We start from the raw sequence: 25,243 nt of genomic DNA on the forward strand, positions 1-25,243 counted from the left end.
TAAGGACTCTGCAGTTGTTAACACAATAAAGAGCTACTTATATATACCTTTTTTATTTTTAAACTCCTCAAACTTACAGAAAATCTGCAAGTAAAAATTGTCTTTTTCCTGAGTTATTGGAGAGTAGGTTTCATGACCAATTACCCTGGAATTCTTGAGTATTTATTTCCTACAAAAAAGGTGTTCTCTATGTAACTACAATACAGTGATTAAAATCAGAAAAATTAAAATTGATACATTATGCCATCTAATCCTTGGATCTAATTTGAATTTTGCCAGTTGTCCGTATAATATCCTATAACAAAAGGACCCAGTTCAGAATTATGCATTGTGTTTAGTTGTGATGTCTCTTTAATCTCCTGCCTGGGACAGTTTCTCAGTCTTTCCTTGGCTTTCATGAACTTGACACTTTTGAAGAGAACAGGCCAGTTTATCTCATGTTTCCTCATGTTTAGATTCGGCTCATGCATCTTTGGCAGGAATATCATAGGAGTCATGCTGTGTTCTTGGTGTGCCTATCATATGTCAGATGATTTTGATGTATCTCATTATTTACTTTGATTACTTCATTATGGTGTTGTCTGCCTGGCTTCTTCACTGTAAAGTTATTCTTTTCCCCTTTGAAATTAGTGTTTTGTGGAGAAGTATTTCTTTTGTTTGTTTTGTTTTGAGAAGCTTTATTCATAATAGCCCCAAACCAGAAATAACCAAATAGCCACCCACGAGAGAATGGATAAACAACTTGTAGGCTATCCATGCATGGAATACTACTCAGCAATAAAAAGGAACAAACTACTAATACATGCAATAACATGGACAAAACTCCAAAACATGTTGAGCTTAAAACTCTAGCACATATGAAAAGGTACATACCAAATGATTCCACTTATATGAAGTGCAATAACAGTTTGTTCAGTGTAAGGAAATTTTAACTCAATTAAAAACAATCATGGGCTTCCCTGGTGGCACAGTGGTTGAGAACCTGCCTGCTAATGCAGGGGACACGGGTTCGAGCCCTGGTCTGGGAAGATCCCACATGCCACGGAGCAACTAGGCCCGTGAGCCACAACTACTGAGCCTGCGCGTCTGGAGCCTGTGCTCCGCAACAAGAGACGCCACGATAGTGAGAGGCCCGCGCACCACGATGAAGAGTGGCCCCCGCTTGCCGCAACTAGAGAAAGCCCTCGCACAGAAACGAAGACCTGACACAGCCCCAAAAAATAATAATAATAAAATAAATAATAATATAAAAAAACAACAAAAAAACCCCCAAAAAAACAAACAAAAAAAGCAATCATTTCTTGAGTATAGACTATATCCCTGGCACTCTTTTGGGTACTGTTAGGGTAGCGTTCTGGATGAACTAGAGCATACTTTAGAGAACAAAACAAAAATCATAGCCCTTACAGTGCTTATATTCTTGTAGGTCAGCTTGACATGTTCAATGCAAAAGGGCAAACTGATATTTATCCCCATTGAAGTTGTTGATCTCCTTCAAGGGCTTGTCAATGCCAGGACTGGTAAGTGCTCAGAACACCTAAATGATTGAGACTGCACTGGATTTTGGTTTGCAGTACTTGTGAGTAAGTATTTTGAAACTAATTAAATGGTCCTTTCCTCACAAGAATATCAAGTTATCTGTCTATCTATCTACCTAGCTAGCTAGCTATGTTTACCGACTCATAGTTCTCTGTTTTGCTCAGTGGATTTAATTATTACTGTCATTATTTATTTCCGTGCTTAATTGATTCCCAGATTTGTCCAGTGAGAGCCTCATCAAGGTGGACTCTATGTTCTTGTGACATATCCTCATCATTCTTTGAGCATTTCTTGCTTTCTGGCATCATAAGATGCTTGTCTTGTACTTTTCCTGTCCCACTTCTAGAAGCAGCCATTTCTCTGAATAGCCTTGGTTCCTAGTAGCTGAGAATGGTACTAGAAACTAAATTCTGGGTGCTAGATGTGCCCACTGCTATTGTCTTTGTTTCCAGGCCCTTTTAGCAGACAGAACTGGGGAATATCACACATTCACACACTTATATCTCTATTTAAATTTCTGTACTTCTCTATCAATCTATCAGAAATCATGAGATTATGCTGATATCTCTAGTTCCAATTCATAGCACTCATTCTATTTTTCTCCCTTTGCATATTTATAATCACGTTCTCTGACAATGAAAAACCTGACTCCTGTTATCCTCCATATATTTACTTACTTGATAAATTGTGTTTATGTACCTTTGCCCACTGGGAGCTCCAGGCTCATCTTGTATATTTCCTGCCCCAAAGGTAGAATCAGCCATTGCTCAAAGGAACCGTAGTTCCTTTTATTGGAGAATAGATTGGAAACCAAGGTCTGGGTGCTAGATGACCCCTTCTTTTTTTCTAGTTTTATTGAGAAATAATTGACATACGCCACTGTACAAGTTTGCAGCATGATGGTTTGACTCACACATATTATGAAATGATTACCATAATAGGTTCAGCTAACCTCCATCTTATCATATAGGTACAATAAAAAGAAAAGACGGAAAAAAAGAAAAAAAAATTCTCCTTGTGATGAGAACTCTTAGGATTTATTCTCAACAACTTCCCTATATATCATAGCAGTGTTAGCTATAGTCATCATGTTGCACATTACCTCCCTACTACTTATTTATCTTATAACTGGAAGTTTGTACCTTTGACCACCTCCCTCCAATTCCCCCTCCCTCTACCCTCTGCCTCTGGTAACCACAAATCTGATCTTTTTTTCTATGAGTTATTTTTTGTTTTTTTTTAAGATTCCACATGTGAGATCATACAGTATTTGTCTTTTTCTGTCTGCCTGATTTCACTTAGCATAATGCCTTCAAGGTCCATCCATGTTGTTGCAAATGGTAAAATTTCTTCATTTTTTATGGCTGAATAATATCACATTGTATATACCACAATATATATACCACAATTTCTTTATCCATTCATTCATCCATTGATGGACACTTAGGTTCTTTCCATGTCATGGCTATTGTAAATAACGCTGCAATGATCAGGGGGTACAGATATCTTTTCAAGTTAGTGTTTTCTTTTCCTTTGGATATATTCCCAGAGATGAAATTGCTGGATCATATCAAACTAAAAAGCTTCTGTGCAGCAAAAGAAACCATAAACAAAGTGAAAAGACAACCTATGGAATAGAAAAAAACATTTCCAAACCATATATCTGATAAGGCTTTAATATCCAAAATATATAAAGAACTCATAAAACTCAATACCAAAAAAACAAATAACTCAATTAAAAAATGGGCAAAGGACTTAAATAGACATTTCTCCAAAGAAGATATACAAAAGGCCAACAGGTACATGAAAAAGTGCTCAACATCACTAATCACTAGTGAAATGTAAATTAAAACCCCAATGAGAGATGTTTAAAAAAAAAAAAAAGGAGAACAAAAAAAATAAAACCCCAGTGAGATACCACTTCACATTTATTAGAATGGGCATCATGAAAAAGACAAGAGGTAACAAATACTGGAGAGGGTGTGGAGAAAAGGGAACCCCTGTGCACTGTTGGTGGGAATGTAAATTGGTGCAGCTGCTATGGAGAACAGTATGGAGGATCCTCACAAAGTTAAAAGTAGAACTACCATATGACCCCTTTTTTTGGACACTGCCTGTGTTCACACTGAGTAAACTAAGCCATGACTAATTTTTTGCTAGTCTTCTATTTTATTTTTAAAGAAGAATACATATCTTTTCTGTTTCTTCTATAGGAATAGTGAGAATTTAGCCACTTGAAATCTTGGAAGATTGTGTTAACAGACACATTATTTAATGTGCTTCTAAAACAATAAAAACTGTTGTGATAATCCTTGTGTCATTTGATCTGGGACAACTCCATCTTAGTAAATTAATATGCAGGCAAGGTTTCTTAACTTTTTTGGTGCCAGTCTGAAAAAGCTTGTGGGCCTTTCTCAAAATAAAAAAGTTTTTAAGTTGTATAAAACAAAATATATAGAATTATAAAGGAAACAAATTATATTGAAATATGATTATCAGGTTATTTAAAAAGCAAATATTTAATATAGTAATATATATCAATATACTACAGTTTATTACAAGACCTAGTCGTGAGTTTAATAACTATCATAATTTTGAAGCAGGGTTAAACACAAGCAATGATTCAGGATATCTGGAAGAGTCAAAATATTTTATGAAAATATCTGTACCGTCTTGGTGACTTTTGTCACAGGGGCTGCAAATACTATGTGGCTTGTTGCCTATATTCATATTTGAAGAGAATGCTAAGTTTCAATCAGAGGTTATTAGAAATAAAGATGAAGTTTTTTTCCTGTCCAAGTGTATGAACTCAGGGGAGGGTTTGTGAAAACCCCTGTATGCATAGAGGAACGGTGTTTGGAGGTCTTTTTACTCCATTCCATTTGGGGAGTATAATAGGGAGAATTAAATATTTAAATAAAAACCTTTGAAAAAGTCTAGAAAACCAAAATAATAGTCTTTTAAAATGGAGCATCATATTATGATTGAAATGAGAACTACAAAGGAATGTTAATACCTATTATTTTCTCTTATGGTGTTGAAAAGCAAAGGATTTTTAGAACCTTTTTATATGTTTATAGATGTGAAAGTTATTTGAAATAGAGACTTTGGATATAATCCACATGATAATAAAGACTTCGGTGATAGGAAAAAACATATAGCAAAGAAGAGATGTTTCTTCCGTAAGAGGGTAAAAGTTATTTTTTCTTCTTGAGTTTGTGTGTTTGTACTAATTTTAAAGTATTTATTTTTTATAATAATTAGGGAACCATGGCAACTGATGAAGATAACAAAAAACAAGTTCTTAAGGAGTATGGGCCAGCTGAAGAATTTATGAAAGATGAACAAAACCAGGTAAAAAGGAAAAATTACTGAGTACTATTAAAGATTAACTTACATCTATTAGTTTTGCAGTGAGGCATGTTTCATATGTCTTTGTCCAACATTATATTGAATGTGGAAGAATATTAGGGTTTTCAGGGTTTTTTTACCTCTATTATTCAAGACTGACAAGAAGAATCGTATTTCTTTTCTTTCTCTTACACAGCTTACAATGTTAGCTGCTTTTTCACTTCCTCTCTCATTTCTTTGATTTGCACCTAGAAGTTAAGAGCTTCGTTAGCAATTATCCAATTAGACCTAAGAGGGAATGGAGGCTCAGGTAGTTAAACCACTTACTCAAGGCCATATGTCTGGCATGTCAAGGCAGCTATACTGTGGGAATCACAGAAAAAAAAATTTTTTTAATTGCCCCAGAGTAACATATGTCCACAGTTATGGTGCAACTTAAAAGTCATATTGGAGTCACAAATAGTTAGGAAGGAATTGACAGAGCACTGAACTAAGATCCAGAAGATAGGGGTATCAATCCTTGCTCTACTATAAACATTTCTGTGACTTTGGTTTAGTGTGAAAGGTGGTTTCCTTTTTTGTATAATGGAGATAATAATCCTTGGTAGTGGTAAGAAAGTCGACAGGTGATGATGTAAAACATTTGACAAAGGTATTATTCACGTGATCATATTTATTCTGAGACTGTCTAATGTCTTTCTTTGCCTTGTTCAAAGTGAGAGAAATTTTGCTTCTTTAATTAATTAGAAAAATGAGGTCGGGCCTGGGACTTCCCTGGTGGTCTAGTGGGTAAGACTCCACGCTCCCAATGCAGGGGACCCGGGTTCCATCCCTGGTCGGGGAACTAGCTCCCACATGCATGCACAACTAAGAAGTCCACATGCCACAACTAAGAAACCCACATGCCGCAACTAAAGATCCCACATGCTGCAACAAAGATCCCGCGTGCCGCAACTAAGACCTTGTGCAGCCAAAATAAATAAATATTAAGAAAAGAAAAGAAAAATGAGGTCAGGACTGTTTAAATTTTGGGTGTTATTTTATTTCCTTTTTATTTTTAGAAATTAATTAGTGAAATTGAAAAGGAAAATACTCAGTTAAAGGAGGAGATCCAAAAGCTTGAAGCTGAGTTGCAAGCGACAACCAGGAACTCCCAGGTACTTCTTTAATTATTTTATGTATCTCATTTTTCACAGACCCCATTTTTCAGGAAAAGCAATTTATCGGTACAGAATTCATTTCTAAAACATTATGGTCATCCCTGGCACCACTGTTTGCAACAGCCCCAAACTGAGAGCAGTAGGATGAATTAATAAATTAGGGTGTATTCACACAATGCACTACTACACAACAATGAGAATGAACAGGCTACAACTGTATACAATAACATCGATGAATTTCATAAACACAGTACTGAGCCAGAAAAGGAGAAAGAGGGCACACCATATGCTTCCATTGAAATAGAGCACGAAAGCACGATGTTAGAAGTTAGTATGGTGGTTACTCTTAGAGGCAGGTAGGAACTGGAAGGGTACCCAAGAGGACTTCTGGGGTGTTGGTCTTGTTCTGATTATTAATCTGGGTGCTGGTCACAGGTGTGTGATCACTGTAGAATTTCATCTTGCTGCACACTTATGCTAATACATGTTTTAATATTCATGTATATGTTAATCCAAAACTACCCCAAAATGATGGTCATTATCAATCACTTTTGGATCAAATTCTTGGTCTTCTCAACAAGTTCTTTTATTGTTCTCCTCATCCAAGTAATTTAAGTGAGTTTCACAGTTAAAAAAAAATTGGGTGAGTATCTTCACCATTTAAATTCTTTCTTAATTTCTCCTGTGTTTGAGTTAGACATAGCTTTCACTCCTTTTTTCTTCATAACAACCCAGGTTGTTAAAAAAAATACTTCAAACAATTTAAATGCTTAAAACATTGTCACTTTTTGTTTCTGAAATGGGGGATAGGATGTTGAATATCAGGAAGTGAAGTTTCCGGTGTTTGTGAGATTTAGAGAAGTCTCTGTTAAGATTCTGGATACTTCTCAGGCTGGAGCCAGAATCATTTAGTCCTACAACTCAAAGGGCCTTGGGAACCCAGCCAGCTCAGTTGATTCACTTCACAGAGGACTGAAACTGGGGTCTAGAGAGCATAAGTGAATTGCTCCCTGCCGCGGTGTACTCAGGACTAGAAGCAGGCATTCTCACTCTCACTCCGGAAAGCTCTTGACTTCTCAGGGTATACTGGATGTTTCTACATTATTGGGAAACACTCTGCCTTTTCTCAAGACACTGCAGATCATTTTGAAATCAGAGTTATGGTAATCAGACCAAAGTTATGGTAATCTACCAAAGTTACATGTAGAATAAATGTCAGATTAGATCAAATGACTCACTTGATATTTCTAATCTCTTTGCGATAACACCTTTTCTTGCAACATGTAAAATAACCATGGGAAATAGAAATGCAAACACTCGATTCATTTGTGCATTTATGTGTGGTTGTACTGACTGTTCATCCCAGTGATTTTAAGCAGCTAAGTATAACCCCTTAACTTTATCCTCCAGATTACAGATCTTGCTGGTAGTGTCCCTTCACATTTTTATAAACCTAAGTTGTGGTAATGGTTAAAAAGTTGATGGGCAGGTGTTGAGGAAGGGGGAATTTAAATTTGATAAATTTTAAGTCATTGAATTCAGGAGTCTTTCTTTTTGGATGAAGTTATCTGAGTTTGCCATCAAAATAACCATAGTATACACCTGACTCTATTTCATACCTCTTTGCAGTGAGGGTAAATATACTGTGCAGTGATTTCTTTGTGAGATAGCCTATTATTGGCACAGTTGTTTAAAGGGTATTTTTCTACAGGAATGATGTAGGCTTTAGACTCAAACACCACACAATATTGACCAGTTTAAACACTTAGAAAAAGTGAGAGATTATATATTTACAATTTCATCTGTGAAATAATATTAAAGGATCAGCATCTGACTACATTACTGAGTACTTCCCTGGGAAGAAGCAATTACTAAAGATATTAAATAAGACCACGCTCAGTATTCCGTGGGCTCTGAAGTCAGTGGAGAGTGAATTATTGGATGATCAAATCACATTATCATTGGAAGGACTTAAGTTATTTCTTGTCTTGATTTTAATCAAACATTTCTGTTTGAATTAGATTAACGAGGATATTCCCGAAACAAAGATAAAGTTCACAGCTGTAGAGAATCCTGAGAGTGACAGCCAGTTTTCAAATATCTCCTATTCGTGTCAAGTGAGCTCAAAAGTCCCTTATGAGCTACAAAAAGGACAAGCACTTATCACCTTTGAAAAAGAAGAAGGTATGACTCACGTTCAAAAATTTGACCATGTTACCTTTGGAAAGCACTGGGACTTTCAAAGAGTTTTTGTAGATATTTGGCCATTGCTTTACAATTTTTACATTTATCATTTCATCTCATCCTCATAGTGACACCCTGAGGTAGGTATGATTATCCCCATTTTACAGATGAGAAAACTGACTCTGAGACGTTGAGTGACTTGAACATGATCACTCATTCAGAACGTGACAACGCTGGGACTCAAGCCCAGGTGTTGTGATGTCCAATACCAATGCCTTTCTACTGCAACTGCTACCTGCAAATGATAATACTAGTGATAATGTTTCAAGGTTTTAAAGCTCTACACCATTCTCGGAGAGTTCTCACAGACATCTCATTGTATACTCACATGAATCCATGAAAGAAATAAGATAGAGAGTTAGTATTTACATTTTGTAACTAAGAAAACAGATTCGCAGGTGTTTAAGTGATTTACCTAAGTGCACAAGACCTGTGAATGGCAAGAGCCCTGGAGTCAGAGATTTGGGGGTGGGACCTGATGTTTGCCAAGTCTGCCGTGGTGTGGGACCCTCTTGAGATCTGGGGGCACCTTAATGAGGAGAATCTGGCTTTGAGTGCCAGCTGTGCCCCTTTCTAGAAATGTAATTTGGTTGGGTTCTTTATAAATCTCAATTTTTTTATGACAGGTTTTGTGGCAGTACCTACCTCAGGGGGTTGCTTTGAGTATTAAATGAGAAATGTTGAAAAATACTTAGCACAGTGTCTGATACGTTATAAACACTTAATAAATGTTAGCTGTCATTATTGCTACATGTTAGGAATTTTTCAGCTAGAGAAACAGAAGCTTACCTAAGATAAGGAACTTGCTCAAGGTCCGTACAGGTGATAAATTGCAGAGCTGAGAGCCAAACCTCAAGTACCCTTGTACTTTCTTTTTTTTTTTTTTTAATAGTAATCTTTTATTTATTTATTTATTTTTATATTTATTTTTGGCTGTGTTGGGTCTTCGTTTCTGTGCAAGGGCTTTCTCTAGTTGCGGCGAGCGGGAGCCACTCTTCATCGCGGTGCACGGGCCTCTCACTATCGTGGCCTCTCTTGTTGTGGAGCACAGGCTCCAGACGCGCAGGCTCAGTAATTGTGGCTCACGGGCCTAGTTGCTCCGCGGCATGTGGGATCTTCCCAGACCAGGGCTCAAACCCGTGTCCCCTGCATTAGCAGGCAGATTCTCAGCCACTGCGCCACCAGGGAAGCCCACCCTTGTACTTTCTACTGGACCAACATTCCTCTGAGCAGGCCACCATCTGGGCTTTTTGTTCTCATATTTTCCAAGTTAGATTAAGTTATGGGTGGGGTCAGATGGTCTTCACAAGTCCTTCCAGTGTTCAGATTCTGGGAATCTATGATTATAACTCATGTCTCCTTGACGCCTGGTTTGTTACTATAGCCTGAAAATAAATAGAAAGACATTCTGGCAGGTCACTATATGCACATACGCTTTGTCCACCCTGGGTCCGCCCCTGCAGCTGAGGGTGAAGGGGGAGGCCAAGAGCCCTGTTGGCAGTTGGCAGTTGGCAGTGGTAATTGGGATATAACTGAAGGATAGAAGTGAGGATTTGGGAAGCAAGGATTCTGCATAGGAATTACCTGGGGATGCTGGGAACAGGATTTTCTTCAGAAACAGCTGCATCACTGCTTCCACGCTTGGCATGGCTCTGAGGTCCTGCTCTTCTGGACAACTTTGGGTTTCTACACAATTAAACAGGAGTTGGCTTTTGACAGAGTCACAGAAGTTGAAACACAAGTAGGCCCTCTCAGCTGTGTCAGATCACCAGATGTTGGAGGTTTGGGGTGTGGGGGAGGGGTGGGGATTGGGAGGGAAAGGTCATCATCTAAGTATTACTTACAGTTGATAATCTCTATTATTTGTTGCCTGTTGTCAATAACAACAACAACAAAGCTGTAATTCAAGTTATAGAGCCATATCATGGTACAATGAGTCTGAACTCCCACATGACAACGCCCTGTTTTCTAGCCCTGTTTCTCTCTTCCTCCAGCTGTGGTGTGCTATCTGGTTGTTATAAACACATGTGAGGTTTATAAGACCGGGACTAATTTGTCTCTAGTCTTTATGACATTAGAGTAAGCAGCTCCAAATATCAACAACTGAAGGGTTATAAACTCTTATGTCACACAATTAAAAATAAACACATACCCACATGCATTTTATTTTGGTTTTTTATTATTCTTATTTATTTATTTATTTTTGGCCACGTCTTAGTTCCCCGACTAGGGATTGAAACCCAGGCCCACAGCACTGAGAGCACCGAGTCCTAACCACTGGGCCACTAGGGAATCCCCCGCACATTCATTTTAAACTGTCATGTAGTTGCTATTGGATTGCTAATGATTTTTGGCATAATTATATTACTAAGCCTTTCCCATTTGCATGGCTAAATTAGACTAGATAGTTTTGTGATCAGTATATCAAGACTATCGACTTTTTAATGAATGATCTCAAGAGCATTTTAAGGAAAGTAGAATTCTTCATTAAATATGACCAAAAAAAAAAAAAAAAGACTCACCCTTTGGTATTCAAGTCTCTGTGGTCTTTAATATGTAATCCTGGGGAAAGACAGAGACAAGAACAAATATTTATTTCTTTGTTGCTTGTAACATATTAAGGAGTGACAAATGATAAATAAGATTAATTGTCAGAATGACACTGACCTAAAAAGTTTTCCCAGCTTACTCAACATGGAAGAAATTTCTGGCTGAGCTTTAATGTACTAAGGGAATTCTCTGATAATTCTGTCAACAGTGGAAAGGAAGGGTGTGTGGCTGTTCTGAAGTAATACATGAATTTCTGAAGGATCATCAGGCTCAGTCTCTTAAGAGATGAACCTAGAACTTGATGAGAATTTCTACATTGTAATTTTTTGCTGATGTATTTTTTTTTTTTAATTTTTTTATTTATGTATTTATTTATGGCTGTGTTGGGTCTTCGTTTCTGTGCGAGGGCTTTCTCTAGTTGCGGCAAGTGGGGGCCACTCTTCATCGCGGTGCGCGGGCCTCTCACTATCGCGGCCTCTCTTGTTGCGGAGCACAGGCTCCAGACGCGCAGGCTCAGTAATTGTGGCTCACGGGCCTAGTTGCTCCGCGGCATGTGGGATCTTCCCAGACCAGGGCTCGAGCCCGTGTCCCCTGCATTGGCAGGCAGATTCTCAACCACTGCGCCACCAGGGAAGCCCCCTGCTGATGTATTTTGACATTAATATATCCTACTATGGTGGCAAGACAATCATCACTTAGAAATCCTAAGAAAAATATAAAAATTAGATCCCTTAAAATTAAAGAAAATTTTAAATATTCAGGATTATTTGTTGTTAAACGAAACATGTAAAAATGTATTGAAATATTGGAAATTAATACTTCCCAAATTATTTTGCAGTTGCCCAAAATGTGATCAGAATGGGGCACCATCATGTGCAGATACAGGATGTAAATGTGAAGGTGATGGCCAGCCCGGTTCCATTAAACTCAGGAGTCAGATTCCAGGTAACACGGTGATTAAAGCGTTTCAGAATTCCGTTAAACACGGACACTTTTCTCATCCATATTTCTGAACGTGAAACGATTTCCCAGGTTCACGTAGAAGTGTCTAAAATGAAGATCCACGTTACTGACATTCCTGATGAACTGCCTGAAAGTCAGATGAGAGACAAGCTAGAACTGAGTTTTTGTAAGTCCCGCAACGGAGGCGGAGAAGTGGACTGCGTGGCGTACGACGAGCAGTCCCGGAGCGCCGTCGTCACGTTTGTGGAAAGTGGAGGTATTCCCGCACTGAGAGTTAAACAGTGCTCTAGCCTTTATATTACGTTCTGCCATGTCTGAAAGTATCCCTTTCTACTGCTTTTATCTGGAATTTATTAGACAGCATAATAACAGGGGATTTTTTTTTTAACCTTATGAAATGGTAGAGTCCTGAAAATGATTTCCCTGAGTGCTACTGAGAATGATAGGATTACAGATAACAAGTACCTACATCTTAGTGCATTCCTATCACATGCCAGGCATGGAGTCTTTGGTGTTTTATACATATATCTGCTCAGATCCATAGCACAGCTCTGGATGTAGGAGTTACACTCATTTTATTGATGAGGAAACTAAGGCGTACTCAAGGTAAGCAGCTTACCCAAGATCACACAGTGGGTGTGTGGCAGAGAAACATTCTGAAAATATATATATATAAAACTGTCTCTTCATCTCACTGTGATTGACAAGGATCTCAGGTGGAGGTAATCGATTCCAGGAAGAAAAGGGGGTAATAGAGAGAACAGACTTTTACCAAATCATCTTAGGGAGGTTTATATTCTTATAATGAAAAATAGAAGATTCTCCAAGTTCTTTTGTTAATATGTTCAAATGATTCTCAATGTAAAAATCTCTTCCTCTAGTTAATCTAGTTCGTAGGGCTTCTCCTGGGTTTGCACATATGATAGAAATCCAAATATACAATTAAAAACCATTGACTGATTTAAGTTTTTTCATAATAAAGTAATACATACTTTTTAAAGAAAATTGAAATAATAGAGAACAACATTAATCTAATAAAAATTGAGACATTTCCTTAAATTTCCAAACTTCCCTTTCTCCTGCTATGTAGCTAGTTATGGTTAGGTGAATGTCTTTCCAGATCCTTCTGGAATTGCTGGATAATATGGTAATTCTATGTTTAATGCTTGAGGAACCGCCATACTGTTTTCCACAGTGGCTACACCTTTACATTCCTACCAGCAATGTACCAGGGTTCCAGTTTCTCCACATCCTTGCCAGCAAGGATCTACACTCTTAACCACTGTACTATATTGCTAATTCAAGGTGGACTGGTGAGAGGAGAAAAAAAGTGATTGGATACACTTAAGAACTGTTTCTGTTAAACTCTATGCAATCTTGACATATTACCTTTTTTCCCTCTAGGAGAAAAAAGCTGCTAAAAATAAATCTGGTTATTTTTTGTGTTGGAGAAAATTGATGAATTTTTGTTATTTGCCTTCACTTTTTTTAGATAACATTCAGCACCCCTCCACCTTTGATTAACATCATTATACAGGTTTATTGAATGTCATGTATTAGTTACAGGACAATTAAGTAATTATATATATATAATAATAATATAGTACTTTGCTATATATATGTATGTGTATATATATATATATATATGCACAGAAAGAGAGAGAGAAAGAGAGTATTCTAATCGTAATTTGCACGTGTACTTCTTGAGAGATTGGGAAACACTGGGTTTTGTTAGAATGGCTGGGTTACTTTTTGCAAATGGTTATCACATTTTATGTAGCTCAAGGTAGGTCTATCTGAGGACATCGCAGCTCACTGTGCATTGATTGACTGATAGTTTAAGACAGATGGAGCTGTTTAAATCTCATTATCATTTGGTCTTATGTTTTTCAAAATTATGTACTGTGAATTCTTTAAAGTGGACTGTAGAGTTTCTTAAAAATTAATCACTCAAGCCACTGTTTACTCTGACATTCTGTTTGAAGGAGGTTTTAACTTTGGTTAAAAATGTTTGATATAAAGGAGAAAATAATTTTTAAAAATTTACTTCTAGTTGCTGACAAGATTTTGAAAACAAAAGACTATCCTCTTTATATAAATCAAAACTGCCAGAGAGTTACTGTTTCTCCGTACACAGAAACATACCTGAAAAAGTTTCAGGTAAAGTCCTCTCTTTTCTTTCATTTTGGAAACTTATTGCCCAGCCCCACCCCACAAAAAATAAAAAGTTGTGATTCTGTTTCCGTTTGAATCTTATTAATTAACCTAGCCTACCATCCTGAAAGCTAGAACTCATGCCTAACTCTTGCTTTCGCTTTCCCTCCAGCATTCATTTGGTTACTTGATCTTGTCACTTCCACCTCTCACTACCTCTGTAACTGGTCTCTCTGTCCGTAGAGTTGCCCTCCTTTCCTCTATTTGTCACAATGCCACCAGAGTTATCTTTCTGAAACTCAGATCCGACTCTGATATTCTCTTGCTTGAAAATCTTCCTGAGGCCCGTTGTCTCTCTCAAGATAACATCCAAAATATTAAGCAGAGCTTATAAATGTAAAGTTTTGTAATTCAAAGCGCTTGGAAAATTTTCTGTTTATCTTTTTATTTTGCTTCTTAGGTATTTTCAGGAGTATCTAAGAAGACAGTGCTTCTGACTGGACTGGAAGACCTTCAGATAATAGATGAAGAAACTGTAGAGGATTTTATTAACATTCACTTTCAACGGGAGAAGAATGGAGGTGGAGAAGTCGAGGTAGTCAAGTGTTCCCTTGGGCAACCTTACATAGCATACTTTGAAGAATAGACTCATGGAATCATATGAAAATTAGAGCTTTTGAACCCAAATGCTGTTAATGCTTGACAAAAATGAATATCCTTTTCCTTAAAAAAATGAAAAATTTAATTCTTTAGTGTTTGTTTATTCTTAGATACAAAATATATTTCTGTTTTTGAATTCTTTGTTTCCACCTGTGCTGCATGTTTACAAATGCAATAACTATATTAAAACAGTTTTGTTCATAAATTTTGTGGCTGGGTGCCATGTCCATTGAAATGAACCATAAGTGATCCAATTGTCCGCCTGCCATGTTGGCTCATTCTGTCACGGTCTGAGCCAACAGCAGAATTAAATTCATATTAAAATGCTGGCAGAAATGAAATGCTTTTAGAAAAGATTCTAAACCTAGACCTATCCAATGCTGCCTGCCATCTAAAATAAAGGGAAAAGCTAAAAAGAAAAAAGGCTTGGTTTTGCTTCTGATATTTTATTTTTAGGTTTTCAAGTTGTTATACTACCATCAGAAATACTCATTACTCTCACATTTCTCTTTGGAATAAGAAATGTTGCCTATGGGGCTTCCCTGGTGGCGCAGTGGTTGGGAATCTGCCTGCCGGTGCAGGGGACATGGGTTTGAGCCCTGGGCCGGGAGGATCCCACATGCCGCGGAGCAGCTGGGCCCGTGCTCCACAAGTACTGAGCCTGCGCCTTTCAGCCTGTGAGCCACATCTACTGAAGCCCACCGCACGCCTAGAGCCTATGCTCCTCAACAAAGACAAGCCATCGCAGTGAGAAGCCTGTGTACTGTACCAAAGAGTAGCTCCCGCTTGCTGCAACTAGAGAAAGCCCGCATGCAGCAACGAAGACCCAATGCAGCCAAAAATAATAAATTAATTTAAAAAATATATTAAGAAGAAAAATTTAAAGAACCTCATTTAATTTCGATTGGTACAGTCTCACTAGCACAGAGGGTGTTATATTTAGTCTGTGGCAGACTGCCAATTAGAAATAAATTTTTCCTAATATTTAGGACAAAGTTGGAAGCAGTCACTTTTGTTCCTTTTGGGGGCCTTCCTCAGGCAGTAAAATAGATAATTTCATTTGATTTAAAATTTTCACAATGGTTTTGATAAATGTTACTTATCCTAGAAAATTATGCTTTTTCTTTGGGTTCCTTTCACCATTCCACCTGTGTGTGATCTGACGAAAACTCAGAAATCAAGCACTGGCTCTCCTGCTTATTTCCAGAGTTTTACAGATTTTATAGGAGGAAAGTTTTCTTTAAAATATACCAAAAGAGGGCTTCCTTGGTGGCACAGTTGTTAGGAATCCGCCTGCCAATGCAGGGGACAGGGGTTCGATCCCTGGTCCGGGAAGATCCCACATGCCGTGGAGCAGCTGAGCCCGTGCGCCACAACTGCTGAGCCTGTGCTCTAGAGCCCGTGAACCACAACTACTGAGCCCGCGTGCCGCAACTATTGAAGCCCACGTGCCTAGAGCCCGTGCTCTGCAACGAGAGAAACCACCGCAATGAGAAGCCCGTGCTCTGCAACGAGAGAAACCACCGCAATGAGAAGCCCGTGCACTGCAACGAAGAGTAGCCCCTGCTCACCGCAACTAGAGAAAGCCTGTGTGCAGCAACGAAAACCCAACACAGCCAAAAATAAATAAATAAAATAAATTTTAAAAAAAATACCAAAAGATACTGTATTGACTATTTAACGTATTGCATGTTATGGTAGGAAGCCTTCAACTATGTGTCCAGGATGAGCTATCTCCACTTATTAATGTGTGAAAAGACTTTGTCATTATATAAGTCAGGAAAGACAGATAATGTGGAATTACAAGTCCCTTTTGCTGTTTGTAGATTTATCAGTCAGGAGAGACTGGGTTATGCTGTGATAGCACAACCTCCCAAATCTTGGAGACCTAGTAAATAAAAGTTTAATTCTCACTCATGCTGAATGTCCAACAAAAGTTGGTAAGGGACTCTGTCTTTATCACTTCAGACCCCATCTTGAGACATGCTTCCAGAATCATGCAGGTGGGGAAAAGTGAAATCTGGAGAGTCTTGTACCAGCAATTAAATGCTGTGACCCAGAAGTGACCTGTGCCATTTCCTCTCACATCTCATTGGCCAGAAATAGTCATATGGCCTCACTGAAACATAAAGGGGCTAGGAAATTCCCTGGCAGTCCAATGGTTAGGACTCCTCGCTTCCACAGCAGGGGGCATGGGTCGGGTCTCTGGTCGGGGAACTAAGATCCCAGATGCCATGCGGTGTGTCAAAAAAAAGAAAAAAAGAAAAGAAAGAAAATATAAGGGGGATAGAAAATTCTGTCTTGTAAAAATTAGAAGAACTAGATATAGTTGAGCCAGAATAATAAGTGTAGTATGTCCTGTCCTACTGGTCATCAATATGTTTTTCTTTTACCATCTTTATTGAAGTATAATTGCTTCACAATGGTGTGTTAGTTTCTGCTTTATAGCAAAGTGAATCAGCTATACATATACATATATCCCCATATCTCTTCCCTCTTGAGTCTCCCTCCCTCCCACCCTCCCTATCCCACCCCTCTAGGTGGACACAAAGCACCCAGCTGATCTCCCTGTGCTATGCGGCTGCTTCCCACTAGCTATCTATTTTACATTTGGTAGTGTATATATGTCCATGCTACTCTCTCACTTCGTCCCAGCTTACCCTTCTCCCTCCCCATGTCCTCAGGTCCATTCTCTACATCTGTGTCTTTATTCCTGTCCTGCCCCTAGGTTCTTCATAACCAATTGTTGTTTTTAATTAATTATTTATTTATTTATTTATTTATTTTGGCTGTGTTGGGTCTTTGTTTCTGTTCGAGGGCTTTCTCTAGTTGCGGCAAGCGGGGAACACTCTTCATCGTGGTGCGCAGGCCTCTCACTATCGCGGCCTCTCTTGTTGCAGAGCATGGGCTCCAGACACGCAGGCTCAGTAGTTGTGGCTCACGGGCCTAGTTGCTCCACGGCATGTGGGATCTTCCCAGACCAGGGCTCAAACCCATGTCCCCTGCTTTGGCAGGCAGATTCTCAATGACTGTGCCACCAGGGAAGCCCCATTTTTTTTTTTTTTAGATTCCATATATATGTGTTAGCATATGTTATTTGTTTTTTTCTTTCTGACTTACTTCACTCTATATGAGAGTCTATAAGTCCATCCACCTCACTACAAGTAACTCAATTTTGTTTCTTTTTATGGCTGAGTAATATTCCACTGTATATATGTGCCACAGCTTTTTTATCCATTCATCTGTCGATGGACACTTAGGTTGCTTCCGTGTCCTGGCTATTGTAAATAGTGCTGCATTGAACATTGTGGTACATGACTCTTTTTGAATTATGGTTTTCTCAGGGTATACTCTCAGTAGTGGGATTGCTGGGTCATATGGTAGTTCTATGTTTAGTTTTTTAAGGACCTCCATACTGTTCCCCATAGTGGCTGTATCAATTTACATTCCCACCAACAGTGCAAGAGGGTTCCCTTTTCTCCACACCCTCTCTAGCATTTATTGTTTGTAGATTTTTTTAAAAATTTTATTTATTTATTTATTTATTTTTGGCTGTGTTGGGTCTCTGTTGTTGCACACGGGCGTTCTCTAGTTGCGGCGAGTGGGGGCTACTCTCCGTTGCGGTGCGCGGGCTTCTCATTGCGGTGGCTACTCTTGTTGTGGAGCACGGGCTCTAGGCGCATGGGCTTCAGTAGTTGTGGCACGTGGGCTCAGTAGTTGTGGCTTGCAGGCTCTAGAGTGCAGGCTCAGTAGTTGTGGCACACGGGCTCAGTTGCTCCGCGGCATGTGGGATCTTCCCAGACCAGGGCTCGAACCCGTGTCCCCTGCATTGGCAGGTGGATTCTTAACCACTGCGCCACCAAGGAAGCCCGTTTGTAGATTTTTTGATGATGGCCATTCTGACTGGTCTGTGTTGATAGTTCATTGTAGTTTTGATTTGCATTTCTCTAATGATTAGTGATGTTAGGCATCCTTTCATGTGTTTGTTGGCAATCTGTATATCTTCTTTAGAGAAATGTCCATTTAGGTCTTCTGCCCATTTTTGGATTGTGTTATTTGTTTTTTTGATATTGAGCTGCATGAGCTGCTCATATATTTTGGAGATTAATCCTTTGTCAGTTGCTTCGTTTGAAAATATTTTCTCCCATTCTGAGGGTTGTATTTTCATCTTGTTTATAGTTTCCTTTGCTATGCGAAAACTTTTAACTTTCATTAGGCCCCATTTGTTTATTTTTGTTTATATTTCCATTTCTCTAGGAGGTGGGTCAAAAAGGATCTTGCTGTGATTTATGTCATAGAATTTCTTGTTCGAGTTCTTTGAAAAATGCCCTTGGTAGTTTGATAGGGATTGCATTGAACCTATAGATTGCTTTGAGTAGTACAGTCATTTTCACAATGTTGATTTTTCCAATCCAAGAACATGTTATATCTCTCCATCTGTTTGTATCACCTTTAATTTCTTTCATCAGTGTCTTTCAGATTTTTCATCATTAGTGTATAGGAATGCAAGAGATTTCTGTGCATTAATTTTGTATCCTGCTACTTTACCAAATTCATTGATTAGCTCTAGTAGTTTTCTGGTAACATGTTTAGGATTCTCTGTATAGTATCATGTCATCTGCAAACAGTGACAACTTTACTGCTTCTTTTCCAATTTGGATTCCTTTTATTTCTTTTTCTTCTCTGATTGCTGTGGCTAAAACTTCCAAAACTGTGTTGAATAATAGTGGTGAGGGTGGACAACTTTGTCTTGTTCCTGATCTTAGAGGAAATGGTTTCAGTTTTTCACCATTGAGAACGATGTTGGCTGTGGTTTTGTCATATATGGCCTTTATTATGTTGAGGTAAGTTCCCTGTATGCCTACTTTCTGGAGGGTTTTTATCATAAATGGGTGTTGAATATTGTCAAAAGCTTATTCTTCATCTATTGAGATGATCATGTGGTTTTTCTCCTTCAGTTTGTTAATATGGTTTATCACATTGATTGATTTGGGTATATTGAAGAATCCTTGCATTCCTAGGATAAACCCCACTTGATCATGGTGTATGACCCTTTTCATGTGCTGTTGGATTCTGTTTGCTAGTATTTTGTTGAGTATTTTTGCATCTGTGTTCATCAGTGATATTGGCCTGTAGTTTTCTTTCTTTGTGACATCTTTGTCTGGTGTTGGTATCAGGGTGATGGTGGCTTCGTAGAATGAGTTTGGGAGTTTTCCTCCCTCTGCTATATTTTGTAAGAGTTTTAGAAGGATAGGTGTTAGCTCTTCTTTAAATGTTTGATAGAATTCGCCTGTGAAGCCATCTGGTCCTGGACTTTTGTTTGTTGGAAGATTTTTAATTACAGTTTCAATTTCAGTGCTTGTGATTGGTCTGTTTATATTTTCTATTTCTTCCCGGTTCAGTCTTGGAAGGTTGTGCTTTTCTAAGAATTTGTCCATTTCTTCCAGGTTGTCCATTTTATTGGCATATAGTTGCTTGTAGTAATGTCTCATGATCCTTTGTATTTCTGCAGTGTCAGTTGTTACTTCTCCTTTTTTGTTTCTAATTCTATTGATTTGCGTCTTCTCACTTTTATTCTTGATGAGTCTGGCTAATGGTTTATCAATTTTATCTTCTCTAAGAACCAGCTTTTAGTTTTATTGATCTTTGCTATTGTTTCCTTCATTTCTTTTTCATTTATTTCTGATCTGATCTTTATGATTCCTTTCCTTCTGCTAACTTTGGGGGTTTTTTTGTTCTTCTTTCTCTAATTGCTTTAGGTGTAAGGCTAGGTTGTTTTTTTGAGATGTTTCTTGTTTCTTGAAATAGGTTGTATTGCTATAAACTTCCCTCTTAGAACTGCTTTTGCTGCATCCCATAGGTTTTGGGTCATCATGTTTTCATTGTCATTTGTTTCTAGGTATTTTTTGATTTCCTCTTTGATTTCCTCAGTGATCTCTTGGTTATTTAGTAGTGTATTGTTTAGTCTCCATGTGTTTGTATTTTTTACAGATTTTTTCCTGTAATTGATATCTAGTCTGATAGCGTTGTGGTTGGAAAAGATACTTGATACAATTTCAATTTTCTTAAATTTACCAAGGCTTGATTTGTGATCCAAGAAATGCTCTATCCTGGAGAATGTTCCATGAGCACTTGAGAAGAAGTGTATTCTGTTGTTTTTGGATGGAATGTCCTATAAATATCAATTAAGTCCATCTTGTTTAATGTATCATTTAAAGCTTGTGTTTCCTTATTTATTTTCATTTTGGATGATCTGTCCATTGGTAAAATTGAGGTGTTAAAGTCCCCTACTATGATTGTGTTACTCTCAATTTCCCCTTTTATGGTTGTTAGCATTTGCCCTATGTATTGAGGTGCGCCTATGTTGGGTGCATAAATATTTACAATTGTTATATCTTCTTCTAGCATTGATCCCTTGATCATTATGTAGTGTCCTTCTTTGTCTCTTGTAATAGTCTTTATTTTAAAGTCTTTTTTGCCTGATACGAGAATTGCTGCACCAGCTTTCTTTTGATTTCCATTTGCATGGAATATCTTTTTCCATCTCCTCACTTTCCGTCTGTATGTGTCCCTAGATCTGAAGTGGTTCTATTGTAGACAGCATATATATGGGTCTTGTTTTTGTATCCATTCAGCCAGTCTATGTCTTTTGGTTGGAGCATTTTAATCCATTTACATTTAAGGTAGTTGTCGATATGTATGTTCCTATTACCATTTTCTTAATTGTCTTGGGTTTGTTATTGTAGGTCTTTTCCTTCTCTTGTGTTTCCTGCCTAGAGAAGTTCCTTTAGCATTTGTTGTAAAGCTGTTTTGGTGGTGCTGAATTCTCTTAGCTTTTGCCTGTCTATAAAGGTTTTAATTTCTCCATCAAATCTGAATGATATCCTTGCTGGGTAGAGTAATTTTGATTGTAGCTTTTCCCCTTTCATCACTTTAAATATGTCCTGCCACTCCCTTCTGGCTTTCAGAGTTTCTGCTGAAATATCAGATGTTAACCTTATAGGGATTCCCTTGTATATTATTTGGTGCTTTTCCCTTACAGCTTTTAATATTTTTCCTTTGTATTTAATTTTTGATAGTTTGATTAAGATGTGTCTTGGCATGTTTCACCTTGGCTTTATCCTGTATGGGACTCTCTGTGCTTCCTGGACTTGATTGACTATTTCCTTTCCCATATTAGGGAAGTTTTCAACTATAATCTCTTCAAATATTTTTTCAGTCCCTTTTTTTTTCTCTTCTTCTTCTGGGACCCCTATAATTCAAATGTTGGTGTGTTTAATGTTGTCCCAGAGGTCTCTGAAACTGGCCTCAATTCTTTTCATTCTTTTTTCTTTATTCTGCTCTGTGATAATGATTTCCATTATTTTATCTTCCAGGTCACTTATCCGTTTTCTTCCTCAGTTATTCTGCTATTGATTCCTTATAGGGAATTTTTAATTTCATTTATTGTGTTGTTCATCATTGTTTGTTTGCTCTTTAGTTCTTCTAGGTCCTTGTTAAATGTTTCTTGTGTTTTCTCCATTCTATTTCCAAGATTTTGCATCATCTTTACTATCATTACTCTGAATTGTTTTTCAGGTATGCTGCCTATTTCCTCTTCATTTGTTTGGTTTGGTGGGTTTTTACCTTGCTCCTTCATCTGCTGTGTATTTCTCTGTCTTCTCATTTTGCTCAACTTACTGTGTTTGGGATCTCCTTTTCACAGGCTGCAGGTTTGTAGTTCCCGTTGTTTTTGGTGTCTGCTCCCAGTGGGTAAGGTTTGTTCAGTGGGTTGTGTAGGCTTCCTGGTGGAGGGGACTGGTGCCTGTGTTCTGGTGGATGAGACTGGATCTTGTCTTTCTGGTGGACAGGACCGCGTCGGGTGGTGTGTTTTGGGCTGCCTGTGAACTTATGATTTTAGGCAGCCTCTCTGCTAATGGGTGAGGTTGTGTTCCTGTCTTGCTAGTTCTTTGCCATATGGTGTCCAGCACTGTAGCTTGCTGGTTGTTGAGTGGAGCTGGGTCTTAGCATTGAGATGGAGATCTCTGTGAGAGCCTTTGCCGTTTGATGTTACATGAGACTGGGAGGTCTCTGGTGGACCAATGTCCTGAACTCGGCTCTCCCACCTCAGAGGCTCAGGCCTGACACCCGGCAAGAGCACCAAGACCCTGTCAGCTGCTCAACTCAGAAGAAAAGAGAGAAAAAGAAAGAAAGAAAGAAAAATAAAATAAAATAAAGTTATTAAAATAAAAATTTAAAAAATTATTAAAAATTAAAAAATTAGAAAGTAATTTAAAAAAGAAAGAAATAAGAGAACAACCAAACCAAAAAACAAATCCACCAATGATAACAAGCACTAAAAACTATACAGTAAAAAAAAAAAAAGGACAGACAGAACCCTAGGACAAATGGTAAAAGCAAAGCTATACAGACAGAATCACACAAAGAAGCATACACATACACATTCACAAAAAGGGAAGAAGGAAAAAATATATATATTTAAAAAAAAAAAGGAAGAGAGCAGCCAAATCAATAAACAAATCTACCAATGATAATAAGCTCTAAATACTAAATTAAAATAAACATAAAACCAGAAACAAGTTAGATGCAGAAAGCAATCCCCAAGTCTACAGTTGGTCCCAAAGTCCACTGCCTCAATTTTGGGATGATTCGTTGTCTATTCAGGTATTCCACAGATGCAGGGTACATCAAGGTGATTGTGGAGATTTAATCCACTGCTCCTGAGGCTGTTGGGAGAGACTTCCCATTCTCTTCTTTGTTCGCACAGCTCCTGGGGTTCACCTTTCGATTTGGCCCTGCCTCTGCGTATAGGTCACTTGAGGGCATCTGTTCTCCCCCAAGACAGGATGGGGTTAAAGTAGCAGCTGATTAGGGGGCTCTGGCTCACTCAGGCTGGGGAGAGGGACGGGTATGGAATGTGGGGCGAGCCTGCAGCGGCAGAGGCCAGTGTGACGTGGTAACAGTCTGAGGCATGCCGTGTGTTCTCCCGGGGAAGTTGTCCCTGGATTACGGGACCCTGGCAGTGGCGAGCTGCACAGGCTCCCGGGAGGTGAGGTGTGGTTAGTGACCTGTGCTTGCACACAGGTTTCTTGGTGGCTGCAGCAGCAGCCTTAACGTTTCATGCCCGTCTCTGGTGTTTGCGCTGTTAGCCGCCGCTTGCACCCATCTCTGGAGCTCGTTTAGGCAGTGCTCTGAATCCCCTCTCCTTGCGCACTCCGAAACAATGGTCTCTTGCCTCTTAGGCAGTTTCAGAGTTTTTCCCAGACTCCCTCCCTGCTAGCTGTGGTGCACTAGCCCTCTTCAGGCTGTGTTCACGCAGTCAACCCCAGTCCTCTCCCTGGGATCTGACCTCCAAAGCCCGAACCTCAGCTCCCAGCCCCCACCTGCCCGGGCGGTGAGCAGACAAGCCTCTCAGGCTGGTGAGTGCTGGTCGGCACCAGTCCTCTTTGCGGGAATCTCTCTGCTTTGCCCTCTGCACCCCTGTTGCTGCACTCTCCTCCGTGGCTCCGAAGCTTCCCCTCCGCCCACACCCCATCTCCGCCAGTGAAGGGGCCTCCTAGTGTGTGGAAACTTTTCCTCCTTCACAGCTCCCTCCCAGAGGGTCAGGTCCCATGCCTATTCTTTTGTCTGTTTTCTCTTTTGCCCTACCCAGGTACGTGGGGAGTTTCTTGCCTTTTGGGAAGTCTGAGGTCTTCTGCCAGCATTCAGTAGGTGTTCTGTAGGAGTTGTTCCACATGTAGTTGTATTTTTGATATATTTTTGGGAAGGAAGGTGATCTCCACATCTTACTCCTCCTCCATCTTGAAGGTCATTCCTGGTCATCAATATTTGGATCACTCTTCTTCACACACAAAGTACACTCACACTCACCCCATCCCCAAGGGAGAAAACCCCCAAATCTCACCCAATCATAACAACATACTCAAAGTGCAAGAACTCTAGGTGATATGTGGAAGTTTCTGTATCAGGGCTGAATGTTACTTTTCTTTATCTAGAGACCCCCCAATATACAGTGGTGGGACCAGAACAAGATAACTGCAATCAACTCTTACATTTGAAAAAGGGAAGAATGGGAGACACATAGCAGTCACTAGGCCAAAGCCATTCTGAAATCCCGTGGAGTTATTGGGTCAGCTGGGATTCCACTCTCTGGAAATTCTTCTCTTACTCATTGTCCTCATAGCTCCTGGACATTCTTCTTTTTCCATTATTTTCCTGGGCCATATCTAGAATGGAGATTCATAATATATTTTTCTTGGAGGCTGAAAAGCTTCCTCACTTGGCACACTTCCTATGATTAACGTTTGGGACCAAGTTTTTAAAGTTTTGAACAGTCATAGTCTCTTTACCTGGGCCAGTGGCAAGTTAGGTGGTGTAATTCAAAAACTTAACAGGCTTCTTATCTATTAAAATAGACTAAGGTCTGGTCAGTTTACATATGCCAATAGCCACACCTACAGTTTTTTTTTTTTTTTTTCTAGACTTCTCTTTTTAGAGTAGCTGTAATTCTCTGATTTCTTGGCCCCCGTCTCTCCCTCTCTTCACTTGATTTGAGTCTATCAGGACACTTATAATTTCTTTTCCCTGAATTAGTCTAGTTGAAAGGGTTTATTGAATTCCAC

General features: G+C 38.9%; 1 protein-coding gene and 1 long non-coding RNA gene across 2 annotated transcripts in view; one reads left to right on the forward strand and one right to left on the reverse strand.

Annotated features, from left to right (window-relative positions):
- The window catches only part of NMI (N-myc and STAT interactor), a 39,471-nt gene extending 24,461 nt beyond the window's left edge, over positions 1-15,010 (forward strand). Inside the window, exons 3-9 of the mRNA XM_082395778.1 lie at positions 4,804-4,893; positions 5,952-6,047; positions 8,072-8,234; positions 11,683-11,789; positions 11,877-12,063; positions 13,861-13,967; positions 14,422-15,010. Coding sequence (XP_082251904.1) covers positions 4,804-4,893; positions 5,952-6,047; positions 8,072-8,234; positions 11,683-11,789; positions 11,877-12,063; positions 13,861-13,967; positions 14,422-14,607 — 936 coding nt within the window. The 3' untranslated portion in view covers positions 14,608-15,010. The remainder of the gene's footprint in view (positions 1-4,803; positions 4,894-5,951; positions 6,048-8,071; positions 8,235-11,682; positions 11,790-11,876; positions 12,064-13,860; positions 13,968-14,421) is intronic.
- LOC309630482 overlaps positions 1-25,243 on the reverse strand; it is a 532,185-nt gene that overhangs the window by 36,117 nt on the left and 470,825 nt on the right. The gene's annotated exons all lie outside the window — the stretch shown is intronic.

This window comes from Balaenoptera borealis (genome assembly GCF_965194805.1).
Source record: "Balaenoptera borealis genome assembly, chromosome: 6".
NCBI lineage: Eukaryota > Metazoa > Chordata > Mammalia > Artiodactyla > Balaenopteridae > Balaenoptera > Balaenoptera borealis.